This window comes from Mesoplodon mirus (genome assembly GCF_964341445.2).
Source record: "Mesoplodon mirus genome assembly, contig: HAP1_SCAFFOLD_1651, whole genome shotgun sequence".
In the NCBI taxonomy this organism is placed as follows: Eukaryota; Metazoa; Chordata; class Mammalia; order Artiodactyla; family Ziphiidae; genus Mesoplodon; species Mesoplodon mirus.
Genome location: NW_028294573.1, coordinates 19,250 through 40,793, shown reverse-complemented (window position 1 = coordinate 40,793; position 21,544 = coordinate 19,250). Strand labels below are relative to the sequence as shown.

Here is a 21,544-nt window from a genome sequence, read left to right as displayed (position 1 = left end):
TCTTGGGCTTCCCTGGTGGCGCAAGTGGTTGAAAGTCTGCCTGCCGATGCAGGGGACACGGGTTCGTGCCCCAGTCTGGGAAGATCCCACATGCCGCGGAGCGGCTGGGCCCGTGAGCCATGGCCGCTGAGCCTGCGCGTCCGGAGCCTGTGTTCCGCAACGGGAGAGGCCACAACAGTGAGAGGCCCGCGTACCACAAAAATAAAAATAAAAATAAAAAAATAAAAGAATTATCCTTGAGAGATAATAGGTCTAGGCTATAGCCCCATGGGGCCAAAATTACATCAGTAATTTTTTAAGTTTATCAGTAACTAAACCCAAGCTGGTTACCCCTGCTGAGTGTCAGGCCGGTGCTAGGTGTCTGAGGTTTGCATTTAGAAGGGAGGGGATAACTGCTACTGCGACCAAGAAGTCCAAGAAGTTCGGAGAGCAGGGGATTAAGAGCACATAAGCCAGAGAATTAGCCTGGGTTAAAATATGGGACATTTCCTCCCTCACCTTCTTTAAACCTGTTACAGAAAAAAATTTTAAATGCCCACTGCCAGAACTGGGAGATCAATTCTGATGTTAAAAAAACAGGAAATATTCTCCTCAGAAGCCATGTTAGAAAATATGAGTCTTTATAAGAGCTTATGGTTTGCTCATATACTAAAGTTTAGGTGTATTAAGTGTGGGTTATTAAGTTCTTGTGGAATTAGCCTGGAAAATTAACAGCATACATTAACACTCTTTCTATGGGAAGATGTTTTTGAGTATGAAACAACCACCTTACAAGCTAATATAAGTGTGATCCAGTTGTGAGAACAATAAATATTGCCCGATACCCAGTTCTGGGAGAGTCAAGAGCAGTACATTATGAAAACCTGTTACTGCCATCTTCCTAGTACTCTGCTCTCTGAAAGAAGTCACAGGACTATAGGACACCCAGGAGCTGATCAAACAAAACAAAACGAAATCTTTTAATGTTTTGCTCTAAATTAACCAATGATTCTCTGAGACAAGTGACTGGACATTATTTTTCTCCCCATAGCTCCCCTCCCCTTTTGCACCTACCAAGGAAAAACAAAGAAGACAATCTGAAAACAATTAAAAAGATTTAAAAAATCATTTTCTCTTTACTTTTATTACAATAAATATTTATCAGTAACAGAATTAAACAATTTTAAGTTAAAACCTACTGCATTACTTTGTGTTTCACAGCAGCAGAAATGAACACAAATCCAGTTGAAAGGGAAAGGCTTCCAGAATCCAGTGGCAAGAAACAGTCAAGGTCTTGATTATCTGGGCTAGCAACAGGATCACCGATGACACAATACTAATGGTGAAATGCACAGTTGTACTCTATTCGCACATCGAATTATCTAAGACTTCACAGCATTCCAGCTAAGGAATTTAAGCAAATTGTGAAGCCCCATTTCCCGTAAGAGCTAGATTTTTCCCCCCATCAAGCCCAAGAGCACAACTGCTCCAGGGGCTGCCTCCTGGCCAGGAATGGGCCCCATCATCATTCAGACCCAGAAGCCTCAACTCCGGTGGAAGCAACCATCTTTCTCAAAAGGTTTCTGGCTCACACAATCCCTGGTGAAAGGGAAGGGGAAAGTGACATATGTCAAGGGCCTTTCTTGGGGACTGAGATGAATGGAAAGTAGGAAAGACTATGGCTCCAGATAAGGAAGGGGCTTCACAGAGTTATGGGCTACATGCAGATTTAGCCAACATGAAGAAACAGTCTAGTAAAGGCTTACCATCTTGCTGATAATCAAGAGTAGACTGCATGTATATACGAATATATCATACATATATGTGCACAGAGAATATGTGTACATATTAAATATGCATATATACACACACCACACATAACCAGATAAAATAAATGCTACATTATTTGCTATGAACACAGCAAGAGCTAGACAGACCAGTTACTAACATGTTCAATTAAACTACTGGAAAGGGAGAATAAGACTTTGCACTCCTTTCATCTTCTCTAATATATTCCACTTGTAGCAAACACATTCCAGTTACTTAAGTGGTATTGTTTCTAGGTACCTGAGAAGGGATGGAATCAGAATACTACAGAAAGCAACCTGCAACAGGACCAAGCTAAACAAATCAATAATTGATTCCACCAGGATTCCTGCCGCCTATTCTTAGTCACAGGGCATGAAACCTTACTCAGAAAAGTATCGATTTCATTTCCTACAACTGGCTACAAACTTACTCTATTCTGTTCGATGGGAAGGGAAAGGGAGAAGGCAGGCAGCAGGGAGTTTACACCTCAGCAGTTGTTCCCTGCCTTCTCCTTTACCCACAGGAAATGCTACTTTAAAAAACAAAACTGAAATTTGGAGTTTAATACTGAATTCTGCTTTCTTGGCGCATTCCAGAAAGAGGAAATGATTACACGTAGCTGTGTCTTTGTCTCCTGAATGGCTGCTCTAATGCGGTAAGTTATATAAACAAAATAACCTACAAAAAATGTTCATATTGTGAGCAGTCTTAATTAGTACTTATTAAACTAAGTCTGATACTGAATGATACCAGTAATTCAAACAGATTCATAATGCAGCATTCATAGATCTCGTAAAATAAAACACGATCCTCCTATAACCTGATTAGTAACATCAAGTACTAAACTAAACATGTTTCTGGTCAAGAATTTACTCTTCAAAGATTAAAAAGTGCTTCTCAAGAATATCAGGATCTAGAATTCATGGTAAATTGTCTATGTTTCAATAAAAAGCCAGAATCAATTCCTATTCTAATTATTACCCATAGAAACTTCTTAAGAGAAGCCCTTAGCCTAAGAGCCATAAGGCGTCCACAGCATTTAGCCACTCCTTGCATCTCTAGATGTAATCTAGATGTAATCTCTAATTACAATGTAGCATTAGGTATTCCATGGCCATTATCCATTTCACATGCTTTCAAAATAACACAACTCTGATTGAACCTAGCTTTCTATGAATGATTCTATGAAGAGCAAGACAATGTTAATGGCCTGTGGGAGACAATACTTCTGTTGTGTCCAAATGGACTCTCCTCACAAGGCTTTGTTAAATTATTCTAGAATCACTCCATGTGCCATTTGCCAATTCTGGGGACCGGGCCTTTCTGACCAAATGCAACACAACCCCCTCACTCAGGCCACCTGTGAAAAAGGCTACAAATGGCAAAACTTCTTTTGCTACCCAAAATATTAGCTCATTTAAGATCTGTCTGTAAGAAGAGCAGGTCTCTGCTTAAAAACAGTCAATCAGCTAGATTACTATCTCTTGTATTTTTATTAAAAAGGAAAGCATTACTAGCATGTTTAAAAGGTTACATTTATTTTGCACTGTAGAAACCCTGGAAATAAATTAGCCAGTAAATCCAATTCCCATGGCTTCACACAAAGGAAAAAGTGAACACATTGCCACTTTCTCTGGAAAAGTTAGACAACCATGATTTACCATATACCCTGAAGTAACTGCCTGCCAATAAGTCAGTCACCTGCACCACTGTCAAAGACGAAAAGTAAAAGACACAAATCACATGGGTTACATAATTAATAAAGGAAAATCAGAAATTTACTTAAGCTTCCTAAAATGTACAGGGCATCACACTTTCAAGTTTCACAGTGATTAATTTAACACCATTTTACTGTTAAAACTGTCACTTAAAAGGTACATGTCAAAGTGCTTCAAATGCAGCATACTAGTTAAAATTCTTCCTGGAAGGTTCAATTACTGGCAGCTCACTTAAGGTTCTTCACCCACAGGGTGTTCAAGAATGGGCATGCTGCCTTACAAGGACACCTCACAGGACAAAGAAAATTCTAGTCTGACTTCACACATTTCCTACAGAGTGCTCAGGCAAGTCCAGAACTGAGGTCAAGATAAAGACCACTCTGAACATAAGAATCAACACGATCAAAGATTTCTGTACCTGTTTTTGGCTTATTTGGAGACCCGACATCAAATGTTCTAGTCCATCAGGTTTACTTTGTTCCCTCTGGCATGTTCCCAGTCCTTGACTAGTCAAGAGAGATAAGGCAATCGAGGAGATGTGAATGTGGCGAGATCTAGGGGCGACAGAGCAAGTGGGCGTCTCTGTCCTAGACAGTGGCTAGTTAAAAACCCAGGTGAAGAATGAACAGGACGAGTTACAAATAGGCTTCCTGCTAAAATATAAAGGGGAAAAGTAGCCTTTGATTCAAACACCTTCAGATTATCTTTTGATCCTCCAGAACTCAGAGAATCAAAGTCTGCTTAGGAAAGCAAGGTACATTTCAAATGTTTTTAGACTGACTACAAAATAAAATAATTCTTTGAAAACTGAACACTTAGGAGTCTTTCAAATTCACATTTGAACTTTAAGTTAGTAGAGGAATGACTAAGTTGTGACAATTTTAAACTGTGCACTGCAGTAGGATCATTGGGCACTAAAGTGATCTCTTCTTCCCCTTAAAGTGGATACTATGCCTGCTTTCTCCTTTGCATGTTCCCCCAATGCCCAGGCTCTAGGTCGTGACCAATATTTTTTTGGTAACTATTTAGAATTTGGGCAACCCTAGACATACACTCCTCTTCCCAACAGCTCTATATTTAAAAAAATGAAACGTTGGTAATAGTACTATAACATTCTAGGCCATAATCAGCATTGAAACTTCTTTTTAAAATTACAATTAAAAGTAATTTAACCATGATATTATTAAAATGCCAGGGAAGACTATTTAGTTCTTTATGTGGAAGTTATTCACTCTATTACCCTTAAGACCAGAACCCATAAATTATGTCTATTACACATTAAGGGAGGAATGTTGGCTAAACTGTGGCAATTTTAAACTACGTTACACTAGGATCATGAATGCTATTGAAGGATCATAAAAGGCAGCATTAACATACTCAGGTATTTTTTAAGATTCTTCTATCCATGCCTCCCTCAAATATAGGGGAGACAAGCATAAAGGACATTTTTCATACCATAACCTGAAAAGAAACTTCTTACAGGTCTAGGTAATTTTGGTCAGAAGAAACACAAAGCAAACCTCTGGCCTGACTAAGGCACTCTATTCTGAAATGTACAGAAAACATGCATGTATGACCAATCATGCCACTGCTCCCCAAAAGGCAGCTGAGTGTATGCTGGGAGAAAGGCTGGGGTGTAAACGCACTCCAAAATATCATGCATAAGCCTAAAAGATATTTTATACTTCGGAAATGTTATGGTAATTGGCAATGACGTAAATTCACAAGAGCTCTTTGTGATGAAGTCCTGCTTCGGCTGCTATATCACTACACAACAAATGGGGGCTGTCATGATGCACTTCAAGACAGCAGACTAAACCAAGAAAAAGAGTCAACAGTACACTAAAGATTCACAAGTCCACAGTATTCGGAAACAGTTAATTACTCACTTTTCATCTTTTATCTTCTTGACAGCCATCTTTCATCAAACGATGCCAATAAAACTGACTGCAGCATAATTCTTAACCACCATTGGGAAATATAACGTATAGGCACAAAACAATTTTCAAATAAACCTGATGCAACAGAAAAAGAGCAGAAACACACTTTGAGGTAAAACAGCCCCAAAATTACAGGACATGACCCTATGCCAGAAGTAAAGGGTTTTTTTTTTGTTGTTGTTTTTACTATACTGTACATGGTAAAGAAAGCCTGTGGTCCACATCTGTCATTTTATAAATATTTATCAGTTCTTTTATAATACAGATTAACCTCATTTTTGTATACAAGGTCAACAAAACAATAAAATGATTAGCTCAGAACCTTAAAACAAAGCTTTGTTCCAGGCCCAAATTAACACTTTATCCAGTTCAATTTTACAGATGACACAGAACAAGGTATACAAAAAATAGTTACTTTTACTTCACTAGTTCATTCTCTGACCTCCATGATGGCAATTTATTAGCAAACATGAAATCACTACCCATATTTCCCTTCATCAATTTCTCACCTATTTTCAGTGTTCATTTTTGTCTCAGAGAAAGTCACCAAATATACCTCAACCTTTACAATTTTTTAAAATGAGTACAGAACCATGTGTTAGCTCCTTGATGCCTCATTTCTAATAACCTGAATGACAATGATTAGACTTTACAGATTCAAAAACTGAAATATCAATTACATAGTTATTTTTACAAAGCAGCAGACTAAAATCCAACAGAGGAATATACTATAATTAAATTTGACGATGGTCACATTCACAGATAAATAATGATTATGGATTTAATTACATATCAACACAGTGGTGCCTATTTTATCCAAGTGCAATCCATCCAAAAAAAAGGGTTTAAGATACACTCTTCATTCAAGCACAAACTTCATTCAGTGGAAAATAAAAGAAAATCAGCCAGTAAATTTCATCACCACCAAATTAAATGGAGACAAAATTTAAAAATAGAATATCCACATTCACGAAAAGGTGTGATCATAGAACAACCATATTAAAGTCAAAGAGATTTTTATGTTTGTCAGTAAACTTAAAAAATTACTCCAGGGCCTCCCTGGTGGCGCAGTGGTTGAGAGTCCGCCTGCCGATGCAGGGGATACGGGTTCGTGCCCCGGTCTGGGAGGATCCCATATGCCGCGGAGCGGCTGGGCCCGTGAGCCATGGCCACTGGGCCTGCGCATCCGGAGCCTGTGCTCCGCAACGGGGGAGGCCACAACAGTGAGAGGCCCGCATACCGCAAAAAAAAAAAAAATTACTCCAAGTCACATAAAGGGAGCACATACTCAGTAAGGCATATATATTAAAAATTTTCTTGAAGTGGGGAAGTGAGCAAGTTGGGGAAGAGAGAATTTCTATTTCTTTATCCTGTATGAAATAAAAAACACAGCACTCTCTTCCACAGAAAAAGACAGAGGGAGAGAGGAAGGACAAATTAAATCAGAAAACTAATTTCATAGTGAGGGTCATGAGATTCCTAACTCCTAAGAAAATTTTTCTCATAAGGAAGTTTATCTGTGTTCCTCACCAGTAATTATTGTAAGACTGGGACTGTCACATGCATTCATATGATCATAGTTCATAGGCACCAAATCTCAGCAACTTGCAGCTGAAGGGGAAAAAAATGCCACATTTAAACAATGAACCATGCCAATGAGTGAGCTATAATTACAACCCATTCTCTACTAAGTCCCAAGAGAATATTTTTCTTTAAAAGAAAATTAAACCATTTATCAAGATCCGTTCCATAATAAAGAGAGCCAGAATACTAGAGAATCTAAATATATATATATGTATTTTAGCTCTCTTAGCACATGAGGACAAAAGGCATTTCCATGGGAAAGAGAAACCAGTATTTGGCAACTGTATATTGTTTTGTAATCATTTGGCATCTCTTGCTGAAGGTGACTTGCTCTTATCTTTTCCCTATGTTGGATTTGGGCTATTGAGAGCTTCCATAGCTAAAGACCTTCTACTACTTACCAAATATGAAAACATATTGGGTCTTCTGAATGTTATCAGTGTTCCTAAACAAATTTGGGGGTTTTAAAAATAAAAACCAAGGCATCTTTAACTCTGTATAAACCAAAACATTATGGACTCCTGAAGCTAAAATTACTAGGAACATTTTGCTGGTCTAATGTGTATTATGTTTAACCAAAACATCACATGGCTTTATAAAAAACAAAATAAAAGAAGCTGGGAGTTAGTAGGTCCAAAATTCCACAAGTTCAGATCATATGTATCACTCCTGCTGTCCAAGTACCACATACACTGAGTTCCCATGTCTGTTAAGCAGATCAATTTAGTTCAATGGTGATGGATGAAATATTTACAAGCATCTTATTTACAGTACTTCTTTCTGTAGATTACAGGCCAATATTCTTTTCTTCCGTTCCTAGTCAATCCGAATTTGGTTTCCTCAGTGAGAAGGGGTAAATCTGAAAATGGTTGCTCAGCTGCTTTACCTATAGACAACCAGAACATGAGGCAATGACAAAGACATACGTAGTTTTTTTAAAAAAGCATATAGAATTCACCCTCTGGAGACAACAATTTACTGGCACGGCAAAAATCATCAGAAATGAAGAGGTTTTTCTGGACTAGGATAGCTGTAGAGCTAGCTGGCTAAAAGGGCACTAGAACTACCCTGGGAGAGTTAGGACTTAAACTTGGGTCTGCCCAACTCCAAAATCTAGTCTTTCCTGAACCCTCCAGACCACACAGCCTTACATTCAAATCTACTGAAAAATTATAGGGTTAGTTGACTTATAGTATCTGTCAGATCAAATATTTACATATATAGTTAGAGTTAATGTTCCCCCTTCTTGTAACACTTCTAGGTAATCATTCCTAATCTGATGAAACCGTAAAAAACTAGAGCTGCAAATTTTTGACAGTTTAAGCCATATTAGTTAGGGTATCCCTAGTGGGTAGGCAAAAGCAAGGTAATGTGCCAGTTAGCAAATATGGTTTATTTAATCCTTCTTATTTCCATTTTTCTTCTTAATATTTACATTTCAATAGTTCAAGTGAATGTTTTTGTGTGGTCTAACAAGTTTTATCTTCTGGTCAGAAGTTGTAGAAGTGTTAAGAGAGCAGAAAGACAGACCAAAAAAAGACGCTCCTGGAATTTTTTTCCGTTAGTTTGAGCTTATGTTTATTTTCCAGATTTTTAACAATGAAAATGTACTGCTTTTGTAATTTAAATGTGTTTTGGTTTAGTTTGGCGTGTGTATACGGTTTTCTAAAGATATGCTTCTGAGGGTTATAATAAGTTAAAACAATTATGAAAGACACTGGTTACTGTGCTCTACTTCATGCATATGACTGATGAAATATCAGAAGAAAGGCCTCAGAGTGCTGATATAAAGCATATAACGTTAAACTTGCACAAACAGAAACATAAATAATTATGTCTTCATGTCACAATTCATAGACTTATCATGGTTTCTTTTATCTATTTTGTTCCAACAAATGTGGGCTACTTTGGGGAGAAACATATGCAAGGTATAAGAAGTTGTTATCAAGCATGACAGGTGCCCCCGTTTTAAAAATACGTCTGACAATACAGAAGTAAAGACATTTTGCTTCTCAAACTGATTCACAGCAGGGTTCCTTCCAAAACAAACATACCAAATAGAAGTATTTTTAAAGCCACAGAAATATGAATACCCTATCACATGACCCGATTGCTATGAAATTATCCTCAGAAAAAAGCAAATGAAGGAAAAAAATATTATTCCAGATAGTTCACTTCAACTTTATTTATAATAGTGAAAATCTGGAAACAACCTAAATGATTAAAATAACTGAGTCATGGTTAAGTAAACTGATAATTATTAAGTAATCTCCTCAATGGAATATTGTACAACAATTCAAAATCATAGTTATGAGACCATGCTAAGGTATGCAAAATAATTAGAAAAGAATGTTACAGTGTGAGGAAAAAGAAACTAAACTGCATGGTTCTGATTTTCATTTTATTATACCTATCTTAGTCCATTTGTCCTGAAACCCGTTTCTTATTTTAGAAGAGAATATTAAGGTTTGCAGAATACTTCTTAAATCTACTCTCTTCTTTATTTCCCCTTATAAAAATGCCCCTGAAGCTAAAGAAGCAAGCATAGAAATAGATAAACAACAAATAAATGATTTTGTCCTATATATAATTAAAAGCACAAAAGAGTTTATAATTCTTTACCAAGAAAATGGTTTACATTTCTTCTCACTTATAAACAAGAACTAATTCCTCACAATAATAATCTAGCTTTGAAATTATTTGTAGTTACTACGACATATTCATTACAGAAATGATATATGGCATCACGCACCTGGATATTATCCAAAATTTAGAGAATATCCCAAAATTCTTCCAGCTACTATATTAAGCAAGTTTCTTCTGAAATTCTCCCTCACCTCCATTCCACTATTTAAGAATCAAATGGAACCAATTTTGCTCTAGATTACTCACCACTCGTACTCCATAATGGATGTGGGCCAGAGTGAAAGCAGTTGTTAATGTAAACAGGAGAATGCTCTCAATGTAAGAGGCTACTCCTACATTTACCACTATGACAACCAAGAAGAGAGGAACCAGAAACCAATTCAAAGTTGGGCACCGGGTACTGCTCATCTGACAAACAATCAGCTGACACTTGAAGTTATTAAAAAAAAAGAGAGAATGAAAATTTAATTAGCAAAGCACGAGTCACTCCGACATTTAAAAAGCATTCAAGTACCTGTACATTACATTATTATCAAGTTCAGTAATTCTCAACTGCTCAGGAGCCCAACTGGACCTCTACCCCAACCTCCAAACCCGTGGACCCTCAGACCGTGTGTCAGAAGACACTGGAAGATAATTTAATAAGGGTGCTACAGAAGGCATTCTTCTACTGGGTAACAGTTTGGATAAAAGAAATTTCTCCCAATTTTAAGATTCTATGATATACGACAACAATTTTCTCAGAACACCCTCCCACAGCACCACACAACTAAATTTCTTCACGGTGATGAGGAGATTCTACCTCCAATCAAGTCATGTTATCATACAACACCTCAAAACCTCTTTGGCTCTCTTTACTTTCAACACCTTACTCAAATATAGTTTTATTCCTTCAGAGATACATTTTATACAATGCATTAATGTTTTCAGATCTTTAAACCCTATGAAACCAGTATGACTTGGGATAGTAAACGCAAGTTATACACATGGAAACATAAACTCAGTGGCTAAGTTAAAAAATAAAAACTTATTAAGGACCTGGCCTGAGCTAGAGCACAGGCTTCCTGGCTGTCAGGACTAACAGGGTCTTTTCTCAAGTCCTCCTGATCTTTCCTCCCTGTCTTCCCTCTTGCTGGGCCAGAGCAGAGAAAGGGATTTTTTAACATACGTAGTATTTATTACAAAGTTTTTTATTCTATGTTATTAATTTAAAAATCAGTTGATTATGGGCTTCCCTGGTGGCGCAGTGGTTGAGAGTCCGCCTGCCGATGCAGGGGACACGGGTTCGTGCCCCGGTCTGGGAGGATCCCACGTGCCGCGGAGCGGCTGGGCCCGTGAGCCATGGCCCGTGAGCCATGGCCGTTGATCCTGCGCGTCCGGAGCCTGCGCGTCCGGAGCCTGTGCTCCACAACGGGAGAGGCCACAGCAGTGAGAGGCCCACATACCGCAAAAAAAAAAAAAAAAAAAATCAGTTGATTAGAAAATGTGTGTGTGTGTTTCCTCTCTCAAAAACCCCTCCCAAGCTCCCTAAATTAAGCATTAGATCTGCTGCCATTTCAACCACACTATAAATAATATTTAGAGTCTGAAGGGAATTATTCCATGAATTCTTCAGCAGGCAACCAAAACAAAAAATTTAATTATGCCATGGTTCCAAAATACTACAGCTGTCCCCAAATCCTACTGGTTTCAAACAAAAAAATAAAATAACTTTCAGCATGTTGTCTTTGAGGTTATTAATTATTCTTTCAAATTTCTCATATAAGATCTTTAAATTAAAATCTGCTTATTCTAATACTATATAAGGTTTCTCAAACTATTGAATTCTGTCAAATATTTCTTATATGTATTACGATTTTTAAAAGAAAAAATCTTACTGTGATATTGGCAAAGCCTGTTCCAACCATTAAGTAGAATACTCTAGGATGTAACTCTAAAATATCTGAAGGTGACCGGAGGATCCATGCTGTAGACAAAATGAATAGCAAACATGGAGAAAAGAAGGGAACCATAGCTTCATAGACTGAATTGTGTTTCAAGGTGTTATTTTTATAGCTTCTGAAAAAAAAATCAAGTAATACAAAGAACATTATTACATATAAAAACACTGTACTTGTATTTCATTGTTTTCAAAGTACTTTCACACTTATTCTCTTATTTTTATTCACAATAACCCCATGGCAGAGGTAGAACCAACATTATTAATCCCATTTTAGAGACAGGTTAAGTGAGGATGTGAGAATTTAAATTTACATAACTGGCTACCAAGTGGCAGGGCCAGGACTAGAACAGAAGTCTTCTGACCCTTAGTCTCACTTTTCCCTCTGGAATGTAAAGATGAATACAACTTGGACTGTGTCCTATGAGATTATATTCTAATAGGAAAAATAAAATGAACACAAAACAATACTAGAAGAGCACCTCACGGTGCTACTATGATACACAGTTTAAGAGTGAAAGACTCTGAAATGAGACGGTCCACAGCGTATCTCAGTGGCTCTGGGCACACAGGTGGTACTCTCATATATGTTTGCTCATCTGAACTGAACCCTCAATCGTCATCCCGGTTCTGCCACTAATTACATAACCTTAGGCAAAATACTGCCCAATCAGGACAGGACCTCAACTTTAGAAAAAGAGGAAGACATGACTCAAATCACCTCTAAGGCCTTCAGAGCTTTAAACTTTATGGCTTCTATGAATGACTGCCAGTGGCCGTAAAGAGGGAAGATTCATAGAGCTCGGCTTGACATGGATAGGACTGTGCAAGACAGACGTGAGCACTGAAGGATGAAGGGGCAAGTACAAGAAAGTGTTCCAAGTAGAGGAAACAGGAGTAAAGAGTGGGAGCAAAAGTACTGAGGAATGAAAGAATAAAATACATTCAGGTCACATAAATGAACTCAGTGTGGCTGAGCCAAAGTGGAGAAGTGCATACATAGATCAGAGAGATGCAGCTCCACCAGGGCAACTCCCCTCCCAACCCCTACACACTCCTCAGGCCGGAATTTCCATATGGCGCTCTTTGAGAAGAGGCGGCCTAGGTCCAGGATTTGGTCCTCAACTACACAAGTTGAGAAGTTTTATTGTATGATCATGCTAACTAAACTTACACATAATCAATTTATAAAAACTTACAATCAATTTATAAAAAGAACATAAACCTATCAATATTTGACAGGAACATACTCCCTCCTGATTCACTCACCAAAAAATGACAAATGAGAAGACTGTTTGGTGAGCCCAAAACTTTTACAAAAAAACTAGTAGTTCTGGGCTATGGTTGAAGTGATTACGCAAGCCACCACAGACAAATTATCCTAACCTCATTCTAGATTCAAAATACAGGTTTCATGACCTTTTCAAAATGCCCAGATTCCAAAAGAAAGAAATCCTAAAATTCACCTAAATAACAATTTCTAAAGATTTTCATATTTCTTGCCCAATTAAAAAATAAAATACTTACCTGAAAAAGTTTAACAAACTCATTGGAAGAGTCACACATAATGCACAACCTAAAGGGAAGAATATTTAAATTATCATGAATTATTATTCAAGCATCATTTTTATAATAATCAAATACATACAAACTATGTAATATTTTTAGACCCAATAATTTTCAGGTTCAGGTTTACTTCTGTAATGAAATTAAACACATTTTTCAACAGCATTTACAACTCGAAGAGTGGCAGTACGGTTTGGTGATTCAGAGCAGAGACTCAAGGAGCCAGAGTGGGTTGAATCTCAGTTGTGCTACCAACTGGTCATGTGACTTCAGGCAAATTAACTTTTCAGTGCCTCAGTTTCCTCCTTTATAAAATAGAGATAATAGTAGTATCAACCCCATAGGGTTTTGAGAATTAAATGAGTTATTACATGCAAAGACACCTGGAACAGTACCTGGTATATAGTAAATTGCACAGCCAGTATAAGTTATTTATTGGAAGAGGGGACAATTAATAAATCCTGCTGCTTCCTTGACACTTATCTTTACCTCCCTAGCGTTCTTAATTTCTCCCCCTACCCTATACACTAATTCTTTCCCCTGAAACCTTAAAAGCACAGCCTTCCCAAGAAGCCTTACCATTGCTTCTGCTGCTCTATCTACTTATCTTACTCTGCTATTTCCTGTCACTCACCAAACTTGCCTGTTGTCTTCATCTCCTCAGCACTCATTCATTCTGCCTCCCCTCTGCAGAAACTGTACTCTTGAAATTTATCAAGCTCTCCTAATAGTCAAATTCAGTATCCTGTCTTCATTCCTGACTTCTAAGTAAGACGACTTCGCTGACTACCCACTAACTGCAATTCTTTCCTCCCTTGGCCTTTGTGATTCCATTCACCCAATGTTCCTGTTAGCCGTCCAACCCCTACATTTGGTGTCCTTTTTTGGTAATCTACCTCCTGCATATTCCTAACTGGATGTTTGACTGTGCATCTACACTCCCTCAGAGAATCTTCTCTTCAGCTTTAACCAAAAGCTACCTGCAGATGACTCCAAAATCTAATTATGTATTCTTGGGCAAATCAGACAATCTCTCTGACCTTCAGATTCCACAGGTGTACCATGAGGATGGTTTAAATGATTTTCTAGTGACCCCTGAATCTGATTCTGTGATCTATAGAGATGTAAAGTTCTAATCATTCTCTGTTTCAAACTCCAAATCAATATATGTGGCAACTTTCTGGACACTTCATTTGGATATTTCCTTGTCACTCAACATATTAGTCCATTCTGGACTCCTGGTGACTAAACTTGGCTTGGGGGGGCGGGGGCAATGGTCAATGCAGCTGTGACCTTAAGGATCAAAGACAGAAGAACATTCCTTCAAAACAATTCTTAAGGCATCTTGCTAAAAACAGATGAAAAGGGGCTTCCCTGCTGGCACAGTCGTTAAGAATCTGCCTGCCAATGCAGGGGACATGGGTTCCATCCCTGCTCTGGGAAGGTCCCACGTGCCACGGAGCAACTAATCCCGTGCGCCACAACTACTGAGCCCGCGCGCCACAACTACTGAAGCCCGTGTGCCTGGAGCCCATGCACCGCAACAAGAGAAGCCACCCAATGAAAAGCCCATGTACCGCAACAAAGAGTAGCCCCTGCTCACCGCAACTAGACAAAGACTGTGCACAGCAACGAAGACCCAATGCAGCCAAAAATAAATAAATAAATAAATTTATTTGTTTTTAAAAAGATGAAGAAACTAGAATTCACTGAACAGAAATCTCATCTCAAAAGATGAATTACTCTACTACTTTCAAGCCCAAATGGAACAAAGTTCCCTCAGTTAAAAGATCTTAGAGGGAGTGGAAGAGAAGACAAGATGTCCTCAATGTCCTCAGAAATTTTTAGCAGCTCATTCCATGTCAAGCTGGGGAGCACACTGTTAGGGAGGCAGGGCTAAATGAATTAACCCAGAATCATTTGTAGCTTTCAGGCGTTGAAAATAGGCTGAGAGAAACTTGCAAAAGATTTGGTACCAAGAGTTTTTTAGTTTAAAACATCCTAAAATAGCTTTATCTTAATTAAGTGCAGTAAGCATGTAGAAAGCCTGAGCTCTATATAGGTTGCCAAAGAGAAACACTGTATCTTCTATTTCTTCTCTAAATAACACTCGATGTACTTTCTATAAAGAATATTTAGTGGTTAAATACTTGTCTATTAAACTCTATATGACGATAGTGATAGAACCCATATATATGTAGACCTGCTTTTCTTATTACCATAGGAAGGCCTAGACTTCATAATAAAGGAGACAACAGCTATAGAAAAATCGGAATAGAATTCATAAAAAAGGACTGATTAGAATGAGATAAACACCAAGGATAACATGGTCACAACAAATATTTTGGTTCCTCATATTTGCAGGCTTAAATAAAAACTTCAATGAAAACCAACAAGACAGGGGCTTCCCTGGTGGCGCAGTGGTTTGGAGTCCACCTGCCAATGCAGGGGACGCGGGTTACAGCCCCGGTCCGGGAGGATCCCGCGTGCTGCGGAGCGGCTGGGCCCGTGAGCCATGGCCACTGAGCCTGCACGTCCAGAGCCTGTGCTCCCCAACGGGAGAGGCCACAACAGTGAGAGGCCCACGTACCGCAAAAAAAAAAAAAAACCAACAAGACAAAAAATACTTCAACGAAAGTAAAAAAGACAAACAACAAACAAGGGGGAAAATGTCATTTATATCAAAACAAAGATTAATATACCTAATAGATAAAGAGCTTCTAAAAATAAAGGAAGTGGTTAACAATCGTAATGCAAAAATTGACTAGAGATATAAAGAAAAAAGAAATATAAATGGCTCTCAAACACTAGAAAAGTTCATCCATAATAAGAGAAATGCAAATTAAAACTATACAGATATACCATTTCTTACCTATCACAGACTGGCAAAAATCCAAAAGTTTGACAACGTACTACATTGGTAAAACTAAATAAACAAGTACTTTCATTCATGGCTGATGGGAATTCAAAAATCAGATAACCCATATGGAAGGGAATATGGGAATATTTAGTGAAAATGCATACATTTGTCCTTACTAACAATTCTACTTCTAGAGACCTCTTCCAAAATACCCTGGGAAAAATATGAACAGACATATATATGTACAAGACGATTTATTGCAGCAATTTGTACAACAGCAAAAGACCAGAAATAACACAAATGTCCATCAGTAGAAGGTTGTTTGAACAAACGATGGTACATCCACACAATGAAGTATTGTACCAGGCAGCTGTAAGAAGAAATGAGGAAGATCCCTAAACATCACTATGCAGTGATCTCTAAGATATATTATTACGTGGAGGGGAAAAAAAAAAGAAGCACGTGTAGTAAAATATGTATAGTATGCTACCATTTATCTATGAAAGGGGGTGATAACCCCCCCCACACACACACACTTACTTATATTAAGAAAGAAACAATGAAAAGATAAACCAAAAAATTTAAAATTAAGAATAGTTAACTATGAGGGAAGAAAAGGCTTGGGTAATGATAGAGACTAGACTTCTTTGAATATATCTTGTTTTATATATAGATTTGACTTTGTAATCATGTGAATACGTTACATAATTATAAAGGAAAAATAAATTTTAAAGGAAAAAGTAATCCATAAATATCAAAAGTAAAATGAAACTAACTTAAATGTACATATCCACAGATGGTGGCATAACCACAGAATGGGGACTTTAGACTATAATAACCTGACTGGGCATTCTCTAGTGGGATAAACCATAGGGCAAACGGAACTGCAAAAAACCAAAGTCTTCAACAATTTCCAGTAATCATATGTTGCTGATTTTGGAACTACATTCTCAGACTGTTGTGGGTATTTTATGGAATAACACAAATGTATAATTATTTTGTGTCGTTGAAAGCAAAGACTTTTGTCAGAGTTTAAAGGACATACAAATATAAGATCAACTAGGTTAAGTAAAAGATCTGTATCATTTAATATGATTTGGAATTATCAGTATGAATTTATGAGGTACTTTATCAAAAAACAAACTTTATTCCCCTGGCTATCCACTGAATGAATGGATTCCTAAGCAATGATCATCAGCGACTGTGAGTACCACTAGGTGAAGAGTTGAGGCAGAACCTGGGAAGAGGTGGAACAGATGTACAATACCTCATCCCGCTAGTCATTACTGATACCACAGACAGAAAGACAACTAGCTATCGTGTGCCCCCCAATGTGATGCAGTAGGAAGTACTATTACCGAATAAGTATTGCTGCCAAAAATTATAAATTACAAAGAAACTCATATGCCTATTAAAGTACCCACTTAACTTTCAAAAATATATCTCCTATGTCGGAGATTCCATTTTATCTTTAAATAAACATTTAAATGTAAAATGCAGCACACCTGCCAAAGGACGAGCTGCATAAATCAAGATTCACTCATGAATGATAGCTGGAGATGAAAAATAGCTCGCCTTTTCAAGGTAAAGAAATCAGTTTATAGAGGCACCCGAAAATGAACATTTGTTAGATCACAGCAGGGTTCCTAAAATATCTGCAGTCCAGAGCCACAGAAAATCCCCAAACTACTCCTCTTCTGAAAGCCAGTGCTTAATGCACCATCTTCCCAGCTGCTTCTAAGCCTTCAATTCCCATTCTGTAACCAAGGTTCACACGCAGACGGAGGGAAGATTAATTTTTAGATAAGAGAACAGAGCAACAGCCAACAAGTTTTTTTCTTTTACTCTACAAAGGTCTTAGTGTCACTCCTGGTGCCCCCAATAACAACCCACGTTCCTCTTCCTCTCGGCCTCTCTCCATAAAAACACTCTCCCACCACTCAATCATCCTGTAGATATCCCCTTTGGCTAAAATCAAAAAGGAAACATTACCATGATCAAAACCTTTATCTAGCATTCAAAGGCTTAAGAAAAAGGGTATCTGAGAGGAACAGAAGCTCAATTTTTGGAGTGGATGTATTATAAAGTAAACTCTGTGTTTCGTCATTCTAGTTCCTCAAACTAACCATCTTCCATTTTGAGATGAGTATTGAAATCAATACCGAACGTCCAACTAAATGTGGATCCTCCAATACAGTCTAGATTAACTTGAATAGTTAGTTTACAGGGTTTGTGTGATCTATTTTGGTATTGCCTTCTGATTAGAAATAATTTGGTGCTGAACAAAAACAAAACAAAGCAGAGCAAAGCAACCTTATTTTCCTTAAGGGTTTGGCTGAAACCCTACAGGGTTGCGGGGTTCTGCTTTTGCTGCAGGGTGTGCAGGCAGGCAGGGAAGTGCTGCTGGTTATAATCAAACACTGGCTTTGATAACAAAGCGATGTTACAACAGGCTTCAACATGGAGCTTCTTACCAATGATCATTGCAGTGAATAGGTCTCTATATAAGAAATTAAACAGGAAAGGTTCATACCAGGCCTCAACTCCCACAATCGCAGTCACTATGTAGACAAAAGAAATAGTCTGGAAGGAAAATGCAGACAAAAGTATACAGAGCATTAACAGCTGGAAAGATCAGGGAGTCAATAACGCTTTATGCAGCATAAGTCTAGTAAACAGTTTTAGTAAAAGCAAGAAGTATGCTTAAATTTGATATGGTGGCAAGTCTTCTTGCCTTTAAAAATAGTTTTTTCAGCCAACAACACCATAAAATAAGTAACTTCTAGATGATGCAAACAACTGGCCTCATAAGGCACCTTGTAAATTGGTTTAGCCACACGACGTTCCAATTTGCCCACCCAATCACTTTCTTCAAACACACTCCAACTTCTGATTCTTTACTGGAGCCTTAGGTGTAGACGGGCAAAATGGCAACACAAAAAGCTGGGATTCTAAGGCAGGGAGAGTTAATAGCAAGGCTATAAAGTAAGAGGAAAACAAATCTCTCTACTCACTGAGAAGTCGGCAATGAAGACAAAAAGCCAACAATTTAATTATAAGCGCCTTTCTTTATAAAATCAACAGTTTCAATGAATGTTTGTTAAGAAACCGTTCATTTTTTGGTGTAATAATGGCATTGTAATTATGTTTTTTAAAAAGAACTCTTACCACTTAGAGATATATAGTAAAATATTTATCACATAATACCAGGATTTTCCTTTAAAATAACTGGAAGGAGGGAGAGGAAGAGTACATGTGAAACTAGACTGGCCAAGTGTTAACTGCTCAAGCTAAGTAACAGGTACATAAGGGTTCACTATACTATTCTCTCTACTTTTGTACATATTGGAAATTTTCCATAAATAAGTAAAAATAATATAAAAGAAAAAAGAAAAAAATGTTAAAGCACCCATCAGTTCTAACCAAAAAAGCAAAAGGTCAATAAAGAAGGAATAACAAAAACTTTCCCCAAAATTCATGGCAATGTTGAAAATTGAAGAAAGAAGCCATACTTACCACCTGGCTAACGTCATATCCCCATGGCAGGAAAAGAATCCCTGTGTTATACTTTTCCCAGTGGGACAGGATGAAAGAAAATAAAACTACCCATAGCAGGAGATAAAGAACAAAAACACTGACACCAGATGGTCCTCGTCCAAAAATGGAATACACAGTTACAACAAAGTAAACACATGACCAACTATCCAGGCCATGGTCAAAAAGCTCCCCTAACGGGGTGCTGGAATTGGTTCTACGGGCTTGCTTTCCATCCACACCATCTGCAACAAAAACACATTACCACAGGAAGAGGTCAACAATTGCACCAGTCTGGAGAAAGTCTTCTTTAATAAAATGGAGAGAAACAAAACAAAACAGATGAGCATATCATAGGAATGTTAATTAACTAAATTATAACTATCAGACAGTATTGTAAAAATCCAACCTTTAATTCCTACAATGCAAAGATTTCAGAAATAAAAACTGTAATTTCTCAAACCTTAATCTAAAAATTAAAATGTTAAACATTGAATGGTGTCTATTTTAGATCTAAGGAAGAAGCATTCTAGCATTCTAGGACAAGCAGGACACGGACGTCCACTACCACTCCCTCACGGGCGAGGGCAACTTCAACTGGCGCTACCTGTTCCCCTTCGACTACCTGGCTGCCGAGGAAAAGATTGTCATCTCCAAGAAGGAGTCCATGTTCTCCTGGGACGAGACTGAATACAAAATCCCCGCGCGGCTCACCCTGCAGATCTGGGACGCCGACCACTTCTCCGCCGACGACTTCCTGGGTGCAGGGCTGGGACCGGAGCAGAGCGGGCAGGGGAGGGGCAGGCAGGGGCAGGGTGAGCCCAGCCCGGGTCTGGGGGTGCGGTCAATAGTACCGGGTGTCAGAGCTGACTCTGAGTTTGCCACAGGGGCCATCGAGCTGGACCTGAACCGGTTCCCACGGGGCGCGAAGACGGCCAAGCAGTGCAGCATGGAGATGGCCACGGGGGAGGTGGACGTGCCCCTGGCTTCCATCTTCAAGCAGAAGCGTATCAAAGGCTGGTGGCCCCTCCTGGCCCGCAATGAGAATGATGAGTTTGAGCTCACGGTGGGCACCACTACTGCTGGGCAGGGGGCAGGGCTGGGCCAGGCCAGGGCGCTGAGGGTCTGGCACCTAACCCGGGCACCGGGACCATTCTGTTCCTCTCTGCAGGGCAAGGTGGAGGCAGAGTTGCATCTACTCACTGCCGAGGAGGCGGAGAAGAATCCAGTGGGCCTGGCCCGCAATGAACCTGACCCCCTGGAGAAACCCAAGTGAGTGCCCTGCCGGCCTGGCCCCCGCCACGCTAGTCCCTGGGGGCACTGGAACAGGAAGGAGGTGCCAGAACCTTCTGGTCTTCTTGCCCTCCACTCTGTAGGCACCTCTGCCCTCTCTGTCCCTTCCTAGGCCACAGCCTCATTGCAGGGGAGCCTCCTCCCTCCTCCCCTTCTCCCCCAAATCCACACCTCCCTCTGAGCCAGAGCATGGGCCACCGGTACAGGAGAGCTGCACCTCTCCCAGGGAAGGCCCCACCTAGCGGAGTCAAATGCTCTTCCTGGTGTTTGCCAAAGACAAACAGCTGCAGTGGTGGACTCTGGGGCCCCAGGCAGCCTTCATGGCTGGGGGGTGCCTGGAACTATGAACTCAGCTCAGGGTCGGCCCCCATCCTGGCCCCCACCTTGGCCGGGGCCCTCCCCACACCCCAGCCCTCGGCTTCTGTGGCCTTTCTCCGTGCTCCCTCTGCTCCTCCTGCGGCTCCAGCCGGCCTGACCCGAGCTTCATCTGGTTCTTGAACCCTCTCAAGTCTGCCCACTACTTGCTGTGGCGCACATATCTCCGGCTGCCCCTCAAGCTGCTGCTGCTTCTGCACTGCTGCTCCTCTCGCCCTTCTCCTCTGCCCTGTGCCTGGCTACCTGGTCAAGAAGATCCCTGGGGCCTGAGCCCAGCATCCTCCTGGGTCTGGTACTCCTC

The 21,544-nt window shown here is 39.4% G+C and overlaps 1 protein-coding gene across 1 annotated transcript; it reads right to left on the bottom strand.

Moving 5' to 3' along the window:
• Positions 1 to 6,703: 6,703 nt before the first annotated feature.
• On the bottom strand, positions 6,704 to 19,830 carry LOC309798097 (ethanolaminephosphotransferase 1-like; the record flags this gene model as incomplete). The annotated part of the gene is made up of 6 exons (XM_082646409.1): positions 6,704 to 7,916; positions 9,923 to 10,105; positions 11,554 to 11,734; positions 13,143 to 13,191; positions 18,516 to 18,624; positions 19,558 to 19,830. Coding segments are annotated over 6 exons (894 nt in total), but the record flags the coding sequence as incomplete, so codon positions are not given.
• Positions 19,831 to 21,544: the final 1,714 nt, after the last annotated feature.